Source organism: Parasteatoda tepidariorum, chromosome 3 (assembly GCF_982258835.1).
Source record: "Parasteatoda tepidariorum strain Cologne lab strain chromosome 3, Ptep-v5.0, whole genome shotgun sequence".
NCBI classification, from domain to species: Eukaryota; Metazoa; Arthropoda; class Arachnida; order Araneae; family Theridiidae; genus Parasteatoda; species Parasteatoda tepidariorum.
The window spans coordinates 48,309,128-48,327,264 of NC_141757.1; the positions used below are offsets into that span (position 1 = coordinate 48,309,128).

At 27.8% G+C, this 18,137-nt stretch overlaps 1 protein-coding gene across 1 annotated transcript in view; it reads right to left on the reverse strand.

The window, feature by feature from the left end:
- LOC107446631 (protein adenylyltransferase SelO-1, mitochondrial) overlaps positions 1 to 17,897 on the reverse strand; it is a 44,680-nt gene extending 26,783 nt beyond the window's left edge. The window contains exons 1-9 of the mRNA XM_043038923.3: positions 17,353 to 17,897; positions 17,031 to 17,169; positions 15,751 to 15,896; positions 14,329 to 14,452; positions 14,127 to 14,239; positions 12,490 to 12,593; positions 11,531 to 11,700; positions 10,180 to 10,214; positions 9,002 to 9,193 (exon numbers count right to left, since the gene is read on the reverse strand). Of these exons, the coding sequence (XP_042894857.2) occupies positions 9,002 to 9,193; positions 10,180 to 10,214; positions 11,531 to 11,700; positions 12,490 to 12,593; positions 14,127 to 14,239; positions 14,329 to 14,452; positions 15,751 to 15,896; positions 17,031 to 17,169; positions 17,353 to 17,750 (1,421 nt within the window). The 5' untranslated portion in view covers positions 17,751 to 17,897. The remainder of the gene's footprint in view (positions 1 to 9,001; positions 9,194 to 10,179; positions 10,215 to 11,530; positions 11,701 to 12,489; positions 12,594 to 14,126; positions 14,240 to 14,328; positions 14,453 to 15,750; positions 15,897 to 17,030; positions 17,170 to 17,352) is intronic.
- Between the last annotated feature and the right edge of the window lie 240 nt (positions 17,898 to 18,137).

Genomic DNA, 18,137 nt, shown 5'->3' on the forward strand with positions numbered 1-18,137 from the left:
CAATATCTGAAAAACTAACTACTAATTTTGTTTCATTTTCCCTATTTATATTATTACTAGAACTTTGACTATAGGATACCATATCTTCATCAACACTAATTTTTGTACATATAGAATTTAAATTAACTTGTGTAAATTGATTTACACAAGTTTTAGTTGGTAAATGTGGTTCAAAATCAGTTTGAGTTTGTTTACTTTTAAACTGAATAGCTTCCTCCTCATCTTCGGAGGGGTTTTCAATTACTATCGAATTTTTTAAGTGATTAAAATCACATAAACAATTTAAAATATGCTTGGCAATTTCCTCCTTATTTCCTTCACTGGAAATATTTAGAATGTCTGAAATTTTGATTAAATCCGAAAAATTAAAAGTATCACAAATTTCTTTTAGTTTGTTTGCAAATTCATTAGAGTTAGCTTCAAAAGAAAATTCTGAAAAATTAAGAATTTTGTTACGGTTTAATCTAGACAAATCATTTGGAAACAAAAGTTTAAATAATAACTTAATTTTGTTTGCCTTCGTTACTTTAATTGACGTTTGAACCACATCTATTTCTTTTAAAAACATTTTAAAAGCAGTATAAATGCACTATATCATAATAATTAAACTATCATAAAAATAAAAAAAACAATATAAACACAAGAATGCACTTCATATTTCACTCTTCCAAAGATTCGTAATAAAATAAAAAATTAGATTACTAAAATATGAAGTAAAACTGATTCATTATCGAGGGAAAAAAAAATATACAGATGTTCACTGGATTCATTTTTGTTACTTAAAAAAAAAAGCACTTCGAAGGAGAAAAAAAAAAATAATCTTTTTCCTATAAAGGAATTTTCCATAGGAGTAAAAGCTCCTCTAATTTTTCGAATAAACAACGCGCAAATATAACAAACGCGCACATACTTCTTCTGTTTTGATTTCGCAAAACTTTTTTTCTTTCTTTTTTTTTTTATCACTCGGTGCCGACTCACAACACAATTTTTCTTTCTTTTCTTCACAACATCATGATTAGGACTTTCGCACACTTCCGCACACTTGATTAGGACTTTTCTAAAACACTAATCTGTATAAATCGCACTTAAAACAGTCACACTTTCTTTCAACATTCAGGCAAAAGCGAACGGTCTGTCTCCAGTAGCGAAGCATTCCAGAAGCGATAAGGAACAAATTTTTGACGAAGGGATGATGATGAATCCTTCAGACGGCGTTAGGCGATTTCTTCCGGTCCAATGAAGCTTTGACAAGGGGTGAAACAGGGATTTCCAAGGCGACGAAGTAGCATTCAAGTTTAGGTATAGTTCGCAGTAGTATTGCACAAAAATTTTCTTTCAAGGGGTTTCCTGCACAAAGCAACCATCCTGCCGGCTTCTAATGATTTTTTAGTAAATTAGTATTGAGAGCAACATGATTGAAGAGTCCAGTTGTGCATAATCTTCTTTTATTAATTTGTGATGGTGAAATAGCAGTTTAACCCCTCTCCAAAGCGGGAGAGGGGGGACACATATCCCGTCTAAGCTGACGGATTTTTATTAGGCATGATAATCAACAAAAAGCCACGCAAAATCTTGCGGTCTGCATTTTATAGGATGATTAAAAAGAGTAAAATGTCCAGCCATATGGTTTTTTCTGTATTCTTACGCCTCATCAAATTTATTTATTACTCAAAGCAAATCGTTTAATCTTTCCTTATATGGAAGTGAAAGATCTTAAAATAACTTCTCTTTTGAAGTATTAATCTAATTATTATTCATTGGCATGTTTTTAGCCTTGAAGTCCCAAAATAGAATTTCTACCCTTATCTTTTACTAAAGATATTTAATAAAAAGGAATGAAGTTTTAATGCTTTTATTAATACAAAAGTATTTAATTTTTGTATTACATATATATATATATATATATATATGTAATACAAAAATTAAATACTTTTGTATTAATAAAAGAATTAAAACTCTTTCGTTTTCATAAAATGTCTTTGTTAAAGAATAAACGTCGAGAGATTCTATTTTGGGAAATCAAGGCTGAAAACATACCATTGAAATATAAATAGATTTATATTTCAAAGGAAGAGTTATTTATAGAATCGTGCCCTTTTTCAATTCCATATAAGGAAGCAGAAATGATTTTCCTTAATGCGTAAGGATACAAGGAATGTACGAATGTGCCTTTTTACTTCAAATCTAGGTTGGTATAAAACCTAAGAACGCATTGTTTTGCGTGTCCTTTTCATCATAATGTGATCCTGATAAGCTGTGCCGGAATTGTCCGGAGTCTTGTCCATTCCCCTCCCGTAGGGAACTTGGACGTCACACGTCAACTGTTAACAATGCCAGCCTACATTTAATAAACCTGTTTAGAACGTCTGATGGCTAATGACTGCAATTATTTCAAGCTAAATACAACACTAATAACAGGGTTGGAGCCCTGATATTACAAGTCGGCAGCATAGTTGCTTGCTGAGGAAATCTTTGACCGGCTGTGACTGCTACGTTGAAATTTTCCATCAACCCCGGAGGAGAAAAAAATCGGCAGTGAAAAAAACGATGAAGGAAGGATGGCGATTTCCACCCGTACTACTTGTACCTCGTCGCGCCTGAAATGCTGAGAGTGTCCCCCTGAAACCAGTGAAAGTATCCCATCCGATGACCCTACAGTGTCCCATCCATCGAGTTCTGATGTTCATTAGTGCTCAAAAAGAAATTTCACTTTGGTTCAAATATGAATTAGCCTCTTACAAGAATTGTTTTCTAAAAAAGGGAAAACAAAAGAAAATGTGCGCGAATTTTAATCATGAATATTCATGAATTGCTACGATTTAAGTGCGCAAAAGAAAAAAAAAAGTGATATATTTTGTGTCTCTCGTCAACGAAAAATGGATGAAGGTCAAATGGAAAGGATTGACTGTAGATATATATTTTTTTTTCCTCTCTCATTTTTTAATCTTTCTCAATGTTATGATTAAATATTTTAGTAATATTAGATATCAGTAGTAATCTAAATATTTTATTTTGAATAATGGAATAGAGTTAGATTGTATTTCTTGTGTTTATATATTTTTTTTATATATAATATTATGATATAGTATTGTATTTATCGTGCATCTAAAATGTTTTTAAAGGAAATAAATGTGATTCAAACGTCAATTAAATTAGTGACGGCAAACAAAATTAAGTTATTATTTAAACTTTTGTTTCCAAATGATTTTTCTAGATTAAACCGTAACAAAATTTTAAATTTTTCTGAATTTTCTTTTGAACCAAACGATGAAGAATTTTCAAACAAACTACAAGAAATTTGTAATACTTTCAATTTTTCGGACTTAGTCAAAATTTCAGACATTTTAAATATTTCCAGTGAAGGAAATAAAAATGAAATTGCCAAACACATCTTAACTTGTTTATGCAATTTCAATTTTTTTAAAAATTCGTTAGTATTGGAAAATCCCTCTGAAGATGAGGATGAAACTAAACAATTTCAATGTAAACAAACTCAAACTGATTTTGAATCACATTTACCAATTAAAAATTGTGTAAGTCAATTTACACAAGCTAGTTTAAATACTAAAATGTATGTTGATAAAGAAATACAAACTCATGTTTATACTGATAAAGATATGGCATCCTATAGTCAAAATTCTAGTAATGATTTAAATAATAGAGAACCTGAAACTAAATTAATAGTTAATTTCGCTGATGTTGAAGCAGTTACTCCTATTTTTAAAGGAGAAAAACACGAAAATATAAACTCTTGGTTTGAAAATTTTGAAACTCATGCTACCTTATTTAAATTGTCTGATATGCAAAAATTTTTATTTGCTAAAAGATGTTTGAAGGGAAATGCATTAACTTTAATTAGAAGTGAAACTCATTTAAATTCTTATGAAAAATTAAAAAATCTTTTGTTTGAAGAATTCGGACTTAGTTGTAATAGTGCAGAAGTACATGCAATGTTGCAAAAAAGAAAGCAAAGGTATAATGAAACACTTCAAGAATATTTCCTAAAAATGAAAGAAATTTCAACTCAAAGTGATATTGATGACTTAGCTCTAATCACTTACATAATTCAGGGAATACCAGACCAAACAAATAATAAATCAATTCTTTATGGAGCCAATAATCTTTTTGAATTTAAACAAAAACTTAGAATTTATGAAAAAATTAAAAGTGACTTAGACAAAAATAAATTTCAAAATAATAAGGGACCATTTATGAAAAAAATGGAAAACCCAAAATATGACATAAAGTGCTATAAATGTAATGCACCAGGACATAAAGCCCTGGCTTGTCCTAAAAATAAAAGTGTAACCCCGAATGTGACAAAACCCAAAATACATCATACTACACAGGAGAACCCATTGAATCAATGTAAATATTGCTCAAAGAAAGGACTTTTGAATCAATTTCACATGGGCTCCACGTGTGTAAACAACCCTTATAATGTGGTTGATGTGAACGTTCAAAATATGACAAATAATCAATAGCAATTAATAATATCCGGATATAAAGTTGAAAATGGATATATAGTTAAAAATGAATACCTAAATGGAGGTAAAGTGGAAAATAAATACCTAAAGGGACGTCCAAAACAAAATAAAAATGAAAAAGTTAACAAAGAGATATTGTTGAATGTTGATACCGGGTCAACATTGAATGTAATACCAAAAGATTTGGTGTTAAAATTGAATATTCCTATTAAAAAATGTGAGGAATTAAATGTTACCCAAACGAAAGGTCAACTAACACTTAACAAAATTTGTGAGTTTCCCCTTAAATTAGGCAAAATTGTTAAGTCAGTTAAGTTTTTTGTAATTGATACTGATTTACCATATGCTTTACTTGGGTTGCAGACTTGCAAAGAGTTTTGTTTGTTTATTGATTGTGTCGGGCCAGTTGTTACTCAATTTGGTAAGAGATTGATCACCTCTGCTAATTCTAACAGTGACAACTTATCTTTGCACATTAGACAACAAAATTCTCAAAATGTTAAAGTTAAAAATGTTGAAAAAATAAAAGTTGAAGATGTTTCAGTTAAAGTAAACATTGAAAAAAATAATGTAAAGGGTAACAAAAATAAAAGGAAAAGGACAAATAGGAAAAAGAAAAAATGCCCAAAATTTTCAAATGATTCGGAGATAGATCTAGGTAATGGATGCATACATTATCAGGTTAATATCGACGAAAAAATAAAAAATGAAAGCGAGATAGAAAATGTGGACTTAAAAGAAATTTTAAAAAGTTATGATGATATTTTTGCAAAACATAAACATGACGTAGGAGAAATTAGAATCGAATCGCAAAGAGTCAGGTTAACATCAGATTTACCTATATCTCTAAGGCCTTACAAAACATCCCCAAAACAACAACAGGAAATTGATTTACAAACAGAAGAATTGTTAAAAAATAACATTATAAAAGAAAGTTCATCCCCTTATGCTGCCCCTGTAACTTTAGTCTTTAAAAAAGATGAAAATAAAAAGAGTCGTTTATGTGTTGACTTTAGAAAATTAAATCAAATTACAAAAACAGATTCTGAACCTCTACCTTTAATACAGTCTTTAATTGAAAAATTATCTAATAGTTGTTATTATTCTAAAATAGATTTATCACAGGGATATCATCATGTTCGTATTCATCCTGATGACACTGAGAAATTAGCATTCGCTACTCACAATGGTCTATTTGAATACTTAAGATTACCTTTTGGCTGGAAGAATGCGCCAAGCATCTTTTAACGTACAATTCGTAGAATTTTAAATGAACATAAAATTAAATTTGCTACAAACTACTTTGATGATATCATTATATTTTCTAATTCTTATGATGAACATTTAACCCATCTTAAAAAGATTTTTGATATTTGTAAACAAGAAAACTTAAAATTAAAACTTTCAAAATGTTCATTTTTGCAAAAACAAATAGAATTTTTAGGATATGAAATAAGCAATGGAATTGTGTCACCCGATAACCATAATATTGAGGTTATTAAAAAATTATTACCCCCTAAAAATGTAAAATCATTGCAAAGATTTCTTGGATCAATAAATGTTTACAATAAATTTATTGATAGTTATGCAAGTATTCGACATCCTTTAAATAACTTGTTAAAGAAAGATGTAAAATGGGTGTGGTCAGAAAAATGTCAACAATCTTTTGAACTTTTAAAAAATGCTATTATTTGTAAACCAATTTTGAAAATTTTTAATCCTAATCATGAATGTCATCTTTTTGTTGATGCATCGTTAGTTGGAATTGGTGCTGTGTTAAAACAGACAGATGAATGTGGTGTATTGCATCCTGTAGCTTTTCATTCTCGTTCCTTAAGGGACTATGAAAAAAACTATGCAATTACAGAACTTGAATGTCTTGCTATTGTAGATTCTTTAAATAAATTCCACCATTATCTTTTTGGCTAAAAATTCACCATACATACTGACCATGCTGCTTTAGTTTGGCTAAAAAATGTTAAAAATTTAAAAGGTAGATTATTTAGATGGTCATTATTGTTAAGTATGTATGAATATGATATTAAATACACAAAAGGTTCTACTAATTTTGAAGCAGATTGGCTTTCGAGAGATGCAACACATTCACTTGTCAAAATTAATTGTAACAATAATAATGTTTATGTTTCACATTTGTTAAAATTGGATGAAATTGTTGAAGCTCAAAGGAAAGATAACTTACAAGGTAATTTTGTTGATATCAATAATGTTTTATGTGTACGTAAGAAAAATTTTACTAAAATAGTTGTTCCATTTTCGTTGAGATTAAAAATTCTGCAAATTGCTCATGATAAATTTAATCATCCAGGAGTGCAAAAAATGATAAACTTGATAACCCCTGTTTATTATTGGAATAACATAACTTCAGATATAGCAAAATTTTGTAGACATTGTCATACGTGCCAAGTAAATAAAAAACCGCGACAAAAAAGATTTGGATTATTACAATCCTTACCCCCTGTTAATCAGTCATTTGACTTGCTAGCAATAGATAGTGTTGGTGGATTGAATTACTATAATTCAACAAAAAAATATTTAACTTTAATTATTGACCACCTCACAAGATACATTTGGGCTTTTGCATCAAAATCCATTAGCTCAGAAACCTATACAAATTTTTTACATCAAATTTTTCAAAATCAAATTCCTAAATCCTTGTTGAGTGATAGAAACGCTGCCTTTACTTCTTCTCATTTTAAAAAATTTTTGAAGCATAATAAAATTCAACAATTATTGACAACTGCACATCATCCGCAGTCAAATGGCAAGGTAGAACGCCTTGGTCAAACAATAATTACGAGTTTAAAATGTAAAATCAATGAAAAACCTACTAAAACTCCCTGGCCTACTATGTTAAAAGATATAGTTAATACTTATAACTTAACTCCCCATTCTGTTACAAAGTTTCCACCTGCATACCTCATGCATGGTAGACTCCCCTATGAAAATCCCTTAAATGAAGGATTCTATCCACCTGTTGAGGAAGCTAAAAAAATAGCAATTCAAAGAACCAAAGAATATCATGAAAGAAATAAAATCTATTATGATGCTAGATTTTTAGATATAGATTTTAAAACGGATGAATTAGTTATGTTTGAAGAATTTACTTATCCTAATACGAGGAAGTTGTCACCTCCTTTTAGTGGACCGTATAAAATTCTTCAAAAAATTTCAGAAACTAATTACAAAATAAACAAAAAGAATAATTTAAGTAAACAAAATTTAGAAATAGTACATGTATCAAAGCTTAGGAAATATCACAACCCACAAATGTTGAAATTAAATCATGAATAAATGACACTTGTTGTCCAGTTCGTTTTGCATAAAAATTTTGTATATTTTTGTGTGAAAAATTTTTTTGAAAATTTTAGTAGATTAGTTATGTAAATATTTCATTTTTCTTTCTGTTTAGTTACTAAATAGATAAATTGCATAATCATGTTTTTCATATTTTTGTCATTGTAAATAATATTTTTTCTTCTCATAATTGAAAAGATGTTGTTTGTAGTAGGGTAAAAGGAACAATCGTAACAACCTAAAAATTTTAAATTTAAAGTATTCTGAATTTTTTATTTTGGCTCACCAAAAATTATTTTGGGGGGGATGTAATACAAAAATTAAATACTTTTGTATTAATAAAAGAATTAAAACTCTTTCGTTTTCATAAAATGTCTTTGTTAAAGAATAAACGTCGAGAGATTCTATTTTGGGAAATCAAGGCTGAAAACATACCATTGAAATATAAATAGATTTATATTTCAAAGGAAGAGTTATTTATAGAATCGTGCCCTTTTTCAATTCCATATAAGGAAGCAGAAATGATTTTCCTTAATGCGTAAGGATACAAGGAATGTACGAATGTGCCTTTTTACTTCAAATCTAGGTTGGTATAAAACCTAAGAACGCATTGTTTTGCGTGTCCTTTTCATCATAATGTGATCCTGATAAGCTGTGCCGGAATTGTCCGGAGTCTTGTCCATTCCCCTCCCGTAGGGAACTTGGACGTCAACTGTTAACAATGCCAGCCTACATTTAATAAACCTGTTTAGAACGTCTGATGGCTTATGACTGCAATTATTTCAAGCTAAATACAACACTAATAACAGGGTTGGAGCCCTGATATTACATATATATATAAATAAAAATTTGGTAAAAGAAAAGTTATTTATTTTTCTTTCAACTTCAAAATCAAAAAAAAATGTTTCTTTCAAAAATTTATCAATCAATATTTTTAAAATGACTATAAAATACGACTGTTTGAATGTGTACAGTCAGTGAACATCATTTTAGGAACTATTTCTTGAAAAATTCTTATTATCATTTAAAGGACACAACAAATTTTTTAATAATTAAATATGAATTAAGTAAAAACACTTTGCAAAAAAAAAAAAGTAATTCTGATCTTATAAGTTTCATGTAGCAATAATTTTGCAAAAATATAAATTAACGAACCGAACCATACTTTCTACACAAGCATTATTGAGAATCATACTTACATAGGATTAATTTTTGGATTATAACTGTCAGTCATGACTGCTAAAGGATAACACTGTTCTAGAAGTAATTCTTTGCAAATTTGCGTAGTTTCTTCAAGTGCATGAGCATCAATGCAAGAAAAACAAAGGAATGTATTAGTAAAATCAGCACCAACATTTTCCATAGTCTCGAACAACTCTTCAATAAGCAATCTTGAAATATAAGAATTATGTAGTTACATCATATGCATATACCAAAGACATTGAATTGAAAACTATCCAAGATAACAAAAACTTCATTTGGAAAAGTTTAAGGCTGTTTTTCAGCATTATATTTATTGCTGATTTCTTATAGAAATAGATAAGGTTGCAAGTATGTTACAGGAAAAAAATGGGATGAAGTTTGTTTTAGATTCCCAATAAATTTTAAAATTTGGGGGAACTCAAATACAAAAAAAGAAACAATCTATGAACTGACAGACAGCAAAAGATGTCGTGCAAATAATAAAAAAGGAGAATATAAAAGAGCAGAAAAATCATATCTTTTAATTTAATGCAATATTTTTTTTGTTTGAACGGAAAGAATTTTAATACAAAACATTGTACATAAGGATTCTTCATTCATTAAATATTATATTTATTGGTATAATTTCTTCACATTTTTCAACACAAAAGCTATAGAAGTATAACTGGTGTTATCTCTTCAATCCAATAACTTTTATTTGATAAAGGAGAAGGTTAACTAAATCTTACTTTTGGATTCTTATTGCACTTTTAAGGAATAATGGGGACATGATTGTCTGGGTTAATTAATAATTCAAGTAGAAAATAATCTAAATCCATAGAATATGGACTATTTCTAAACTGTTTTCTGGCAATTTCGCTAATGATCCATTCTTTGGATATTTTTTCAATTATAGATTATAAATTTTCAAGCTTCAAAAAATACTGATTACTATTAAAATGAAAAGAAGAAATTAAAAAACCAAAAAATCTCATATTTTAAACAATTTTAATGTCATTTTGAAAAATTCACTGATTTTAGAAAGAAAAAAAAAACATTATTTCACATAAATTATTGTGGAAATTCATACCGTCACAAACTTTCAACTCAAGTAATCAATAAATAGCACAATTTGCTAGCAAATAATAGACATAAGTTTTGACCATTCATTGAAATCTAAAGAGCTTCAACTCACTTATCATCAGAAGTCAATCTTGTAACTAAGCCTAACTAAAATAAAAAATTATAATGAGTAAGGAAAAAAATAAAAGAGAAAAATAAATACTTATCTTCAATTTGTATTGCACGATAATAATTAACATAAAAATTATAAGAATTATTGTTCTTAATTTTTTATTTTTTTTTGTAGGATTGCATTTGTTAAAACAAATTGATTTTCCTATTTCAATTATTTAAATTGAATACATAATGCTAAAAGCCTAAAAAATACAACTTTAGTTCAAATTACTAAACTAGATTAAAAATTAAACAAAAGTAAGTATATGATTCTCTAAATTTACTACAATTTGCTATTATTTTTATTTCAGATACTTGCACACACTTGCAAAATAATTTTTATTAATCACATACAATTTCTTATGTTTTATATTCTCTAGCAAAAATATAAATTAATAGTTAGAGCCTTTCTAATATAATACTATTATATTATTAATTCTTTAAAATAAACAAAAAAAAAATTCATTTAATAAAAAAATAAATATAAAAAAATAAATATTAAAAAATTAAAACAGTCAAATTAAGTAATCATTTCAAAAATAAAATTTTTGAGTATCATCAAAGGAAAAAAATAATAGTACAGTCGAACTCGTTTATAACGAGCTCGGATTTAACGAGGGAAACGAGAATATTTGGTTGGATCAATGTTAAGTCTATGGAACAGAAGTCGCTTTTAGCGAGCAATATTTTTTTGTCTGGCAATCTTTTTTCTCATCTTTCTGTCTTATCTTTTTTTCAAAATGATATGAAATGCGCGAGTTAAAAGTAAGCTGACAAACTATTTTAAATATGTAGATTAATGAAAAAAATAAATGTTTTGGTAAGAATCTTTTCCTTTCCGTTTATATTTCCTTTCCTTTAAGACTGTAGCGCAACTAGAAATTTTTTGCTGGATTGGGGGGGGGGGTTAGTTGTCACTAAATTAAGATAAATATTTAATTAAATTAATTAATGTAATTAAAGCAAGTAAGTATTAATTAAATTTTAAGTCAACTCAATCATTTGACCTCCCAAGCCCTCCCCCCCTCTTCTGGTTGCAGGTCTGCCTTAAGGACCCGTTTATTACGTGTACTCGGATTTAACGAGTACATGTTACGGTCCCTTTGTGCTCGTTATGAACGAGTTCGACTGTAGTAATTGGTATGATTTACAACTGGTCTGAAAAATACAAGAAAGTAAACAAAATAACTATTAAAAAAAATGAAAGATAAGAAGGAAATACATTCCAGTAAGTATTTTATAAAATATAAATTTTTTTAATATAATGGTATATTAAAAAAATTACAAACAAGTATATTATTTTATATTACCTTATCTTGCATTTTTCTCATAAAAGTGGCCTGAAACTCTGTTTGATACAATTCTAAAAGTGGAATAGATTTTTCTAATGGTAAAGCTTTCTTAATGCTCTCAGCAAGCTTTTGGAGATTCCATAAGCAAATTTCTGGTTGCTTAATGAAAGTGTAACGTCCACCATCATCTGAAAGATAAATAAGCATAAAATTATACATTTCATTTATATCATGCCATATTAATGAAATAGAAAATCCAAAGTACTTCATTTCCCAGTAAATAACACTATTTTCAGCATTTCTCTTCTTAAGCATAGAATGAAAAAATTAATCTCATAAAAACGAATATAATTCTAAGCAGAAAATAAAAATGCAGAGATCACTTAAGGTCATTTTGGGTAATCAACAATTTAAGAATATAAAATATAGAAATCAGACATTAAAAAAAAAAATTTTTTTATAGAGAGGGAACGTAAAATTTACTTTTTACAATTAATAGCAAATTAAATAAATAAAAAACGAAAAAAAAATAATAATAACAATGTTTTTCCTTTCTATTTATTATTGAAACAAGTTTTTTTATTTTCATAACCATCTTAATATATAAAAAAAAATTAGTCATATTTTAATTACTATCCTACCTAATATTTTGTTTAGGAAGCATTCAAAGTATTATAACATCTTGTTTAAAAGCTTAAGATGACTGCTAAACTAAGTTTTCAATATTCGTTTATCACAATTGTAATTTGGAATCCTGCCATCTCATGCAATAAAGTATTTTCTAATAAGATTATGTAAAACTAACTACGAGGACCTAAATATATATTCATTTTCTTTCCTTCTCATAACATAAGATTATAGATAAATAAAATTGTGGATGAATATATGAAGTTTTAAAATTCTAATCAACAATGACGAAGTTATAAAATTCTTATCCTCAAAAATCAAGTTTTCATATACTTAAATAAAATACTTACCAGAGGCATTGCATACGTGATTCGGATTATAGATATCTAAAAAACCGAATGGCCCATAGTCTAAAGTCAGACCAACAATACTCATATTATCAGTATTCAAAACCCTAAAAAAGGTTATAAACTATTAAAATTTTTTGAAATTATTTTATGATTGAATAAATAATTTAATAGAAATAATTCAATAAAATCAGTGACCAATGTATTTTAAATGAGCAAAAAGTATTAATTTATAAAAATATTATCACTAATTGAACTTTTTATAGCTATAAAAAGTTTTAAGTTTTAGCTTTGGCAACATTTTGCTTTGTATACCAATATTTATTAACATTTATTCATTAAATTTGAAAATTTTTATTATGCATTGCAAAATTAGTTACAATGGGAATAAATAGTTACTATTTAGTATTTATACTATATAATACATTTAAACAAGTATTTATACAATATAATACATTATTTCACTTTCCTTTCCTTAAGTTTTTACTATAATTCAAACCTATTGTTAATCATAATATAAATCTATTTACTTGAAGGAATAATTTCCATTTAATTTTAGATTCTGTAATGAGTAGGGAAACTTCATTCCCACACAATATATCTTTATATAACATCACATATTTTCTAAAGTAAAACATTCCTGCAACAGATAGTTGTTGTCCAAGGGGTAATGGCATTTAAGGCCCCACAGTTTCAAGATTAGCAGTATAATGATGACAATGTAGTTAGCATTGTGCTGCAACTGCTTTTACACCACATCAAGCTGTTATTGGAGATAGAATATGGTTCTACACTTAGACAGCTCAATGCCAATAAACACATAGGTATGAACCACTCTGCCACTGCTGCTGTGAAAGATACTATTTTACATACATAGTCAGATGTTTTTTTTTAAAACACGAAACTAACAGGAAAAGACATTAAGGTATATAAAAGTAAGATATTATAAGGTAAGATATCTTAAAGTATAGGTAAGGTATCATTAGGCAAGGTAAGCATCATATGGAATAAATGGAGCATAACCATTCCGGAACAGAAAATAAATGCTTTTAATACAATGCAATTGATTTTTGCTCACAAATTTGTTGGTTAATTGGGCTAAAGTAGCAGTCATTGTTTGATGAATACTACCGACTATTAAATTTTTGGAGCAGCTTGGCACAATTTTGGGGGAAAAACTGCCTTTAGGAGCAGACATTTGGTTTTGAAATCGTTTGACGCAATTTGAGCAGCTGCTCAAACCCTGGGAATAAGATCAAACTCAAAACTATATGAACCTATATTTCATGAAATTCCAAATTAAAATCCTGTCCTCCTTAATCAAAGTTTATAAGCAAACAATAGTTTATAAGTAAACAACAGTTTATAAGTAAACAATAGTTTATATTAATATTAACTTCACTGTTTTGAAGTATTCTAAATTCTATGCAATATTTTATAAAATGCCTTATAAAGAATAATAAAAAATCACCATGGATTTTTAGTGACGGCTTTTATTTGTGTGATTCAACAAAACATTCTAATATTAAAACACATTTTAAGCTTGGAGGTGAAAAAAATTAAGGTCATACATATTAAAATATATTAAATAATTACACGTGAAATATAAAGATTTTCATCCAAATCAATAAATTATTTACCCATGACAGAAACCTACGCTTTGCCACAGAGCAACTAATCTTGCAGTGCGCAGAACAATCTCTTGAAAAAAGGCAATGTATTTTTGCTCTTGACTCTCTGCATTTGTAGCTATCTTAAAATAAGAAGATGATGAAAATAACAATATAGGATCACATATTGAAAAATATTCTAAAACGGAAGAAATTAATCTGGTGAACTAACTTCAGGATAGAAGGTGTCAATAACATAATTGAGAAGAGTATTGAGGATATCTATTCTTCCAACACTTGGTCCAACTTTTTCAGTCAGTGGATCTAAAGTATTAAAAATTTCAAAAGAACCAAACCTTAAAAAAAAACAAAAAAACAATAAAAAACAAGTTAAAGAAATAAAAAAAAAACTTTATGGGATATTTACAAAAAATAGTTTGACAAATATAACAATTTCAAAGAAATAAAATTAGTGTGAAACACATAAAAACAATTTTAAACATCATAAGCCTCTTGTAATTCTGGTGAGCAGAGGCTTATTTTTCTTCAAAACATGTAGCTATATGGGGAGAAATGATACATCTACTACTATTATCACATGCTGCTTTAAGAAGTTTTAAAAAATATACTATAACAAATTTTGATTTAATTTCAGCAATTAGATGTTCATTAAGGTTTATGGATCATATATATATGTAGATATATACACACACAATTGGACTTCTATTTAACGAACTTCCATTTTTCGAATTTCTCTATTAACTTCCAAATAGCCTCACACAAATATTTTGAGTACATTTTAATCTACTTATTTGTTTTGTTTCAATATTTTTTTGCGTTTCCTTATTTGATTTTTTCCGCATTTGATGCAGATGTTTGCCTGGTCGCTGGAGAGGTTTTAATGGTCTCTACTAAAGGTTTTCTTCAACACAAAGTCAATGGAAAAAATTCTGTGCCTCATAAAAGTGGTCGTAAATAGAGGTGGTTTTTCATTTCTTTTGATGTCAAATTGTATACAGAATCTAATAAAAATATTAGTTCTAACGCAGTTCTAACATGAGCAACATAGTTCATAAGAGTGAAAATTGAAACACCCAAAATTAAACAGTTAAGTGGAAGAAAAAAAAATTATAAGTATAGCTTAAAAAAAGTGACATTTTGTACAAAGGAAATTATCCGAACTAGAACTTTATGAAAAAAGGGGAGTGGAGCAATATATCAAGAGACCGATCAAAGGAATAATTTTAATAAAATTAACTCTAAGACCCCAAACAAATTGAAAAAAAAAATAATAGTAAAGGTTTACTAGTTAATGCTGTTTACATAGAGAATTAATCATTTATTTATGAATAGACTAGTATGTTTTTAATTCTATAATGTTCTTAAATATAGTTAGTATCTATAAAAATGATAAATAAGTTTGTTTAAAATTTTTTGAAATAATTTATCATTTTAAAAGTAATGCTTTTTTTGTTCTTACAATATAAATCTTTAAGAAAGCTTGATATATTGTCTGACTAAGAGTTATTTCAATTAAAAAAGAAAAAAAAAATGAAGCCATAAATATCACACATTTAAAAAAAAATTGTTAGGTTAATATCTTCTAGGAGATGAAATTACATATACAGACAATTATATTAATTTCTTTGAATACCTAATGAAGGTTGGTGCAATCCTTAGGACAATAGCACATTTTTCTGGCTTTGGATGGCCATCATAAAATATGTCTCTAATCACTTCAGAATCTGAAGTGATACATGTGCCAGCTCTAGATGTTGGTATGTTCAGAAAGTGCATTGCCTGTTCCAAATAAAACAACATAACTACATAAATTAAAAACAAATTTTAATTTGTTTAAAAAATGTGTGTATACATATATATATATATATTTATATATATATATATATATATATATATATATATATATATATATATATATATATATATATATATATATATATATATATCATATCAGGGTAACAAACCCAGATATTTTGTTATTGTTTTTAATTTACATTTGTAGAAATAATAAGCCGATAGACTTTAACAGGCTTTATTTACTGGAATGTGATGTAAAAAGATATCTCACCCACTCACTCTTCAGCCGGAGGGGGAGAGACAGATTTCCCGTCAAAACAGACGGAGTTTAGATGGTAAACATAAAACACATAAAGGCACACAAAAACCATCGCTCCTTGGTTTTATACGATACTTACAATGGGTAAACAGGGCAGTCATATTGCATTAATTGTATTCCTACGCCTCATCAAAATTATTTATTACTCATAGAAAATCCTTTAATCCTTCCTTATATGGAAGTAAAAGATCTTAAAATAACTTCTCTTTTGAAATATAAATCTAATTATTATTCATTGGTATGTTTTCAACCTTGAAGTCCCAAAATAGAATTTATACCCTTATCCTTTACCAAAGATATTTTATGAAAACGAAAGAGTTTTAATGCTTTTATTAATACAAAAGTATTTATAATTTTTGTATTACATATATATATATAAAAGCTATATTTATGAAAATTATCACATTAACAGAAAAATCATAAGAAAAATTATATATAATCCTACACAAAAAATAGATATTATGAAAAGATTAAAAAATTAAATTTTATATTGCGGAAATCTTTGAAAATTTTTCCTGATAATAAGATTTTGATAAGTCCATGAACCAATTGTTTTGAGGGAGTGGAATTCTAAGATATTTATGGAAAAATTACATGTCTATTCCTAGATCTTAGACCTGGAAGGATGATAAGAAAAACCTGGAAATCCGGGGCACACCCAGTATACAATTCATTACGAATATTTCAGAAAAAAATTTGAAATATAGCATAAAAATTGATAAGAAGAATAAAGGTTAAACATGCATAGGCTGGATCAAAAAGCCAAATAATTTTATAAGAAATATATGTTAACTTACTTCACTGCACAAAAATTCTCTTATGCTAGACCTTAAGACTTTTCTTCCATCAGCAGTTCTCGAATATGGTGTAAGACCAGCACCTTTTAGTTGGATTTCCCATCTTTCGTTTTTCTTGTTTAGTATCTCACCAAGGTAACTAAAAAATAAGTTCCACAGAAGAATATTCAATGTACTTAGAAAAATTAGAAGAAAAATAAATAAAAGAAAACTATTTTTTCATACAACTTTATGGTAAAGCTTATTTCAAAATTTGGTAGATTGGAAATAGGCAAAGTTTTAGTTTTTCTGAGTTTATATAATCATTTCTTTTACCACTTACATTGCAGCTCCATCTCCAAGTTGGCCAGAAAAATATCCAAATTGATGACCACAATAACAATGGGAAGCAGGTTCTGATTCAGGCAGTAATTTATTACCAGAAAAGTATTCAACCAAATCTTTACGTTCAATTTCGGTGTCAGATAAATCAAGAAGTTGCAATGCTGCTTTGGATAATGCTACAAGCTTAGGATTTTTTACAGGAGTAGGTTTAACTTTTGAAAAACAAGCACCCCTTACAGTTCGAACATAGTTTTTGTCTTCATTATCGATTGGTAATTTTTTTAAAGCCAAGTTATCAAATTTTAAAGATTCTAAAGTAGTCATCATAGAAGAGATATTCTTATTGTTTCCAGAAATTTGCTTACATAGAGAAGAAAACTTGAGTAAATTTTTCATACGGTAATGAAAGTTTTATTCTACCAGTAAATTTAATAAGCTAAATTTATTCGTCATACCCCTGGAAGGATGAGAACATGTATGTTATTTTTACAGAATATTTGTTATGAAACACGCTTATCTGTTTATTTACTATTTTGCTTATAAATGCGCATGCGCTCGATGTGCTTGACTAGAATTTATATATTTCAGCAAAAAATTTTCGCAAAAGAAGAAATGGTGAAGATGGTTTCCTGTTGAAGAAATGGTGTTAAGAAATAATTCCAATAATAACATTTTTTTAATATTTTGTTCCTTTTTTCTCAATAGAAAAAAAGTAAAATCTATTTAAACGACGTATGAAAAACGGAAAACTTTTATGTCTTATTATTATTACTAGATGGCAGC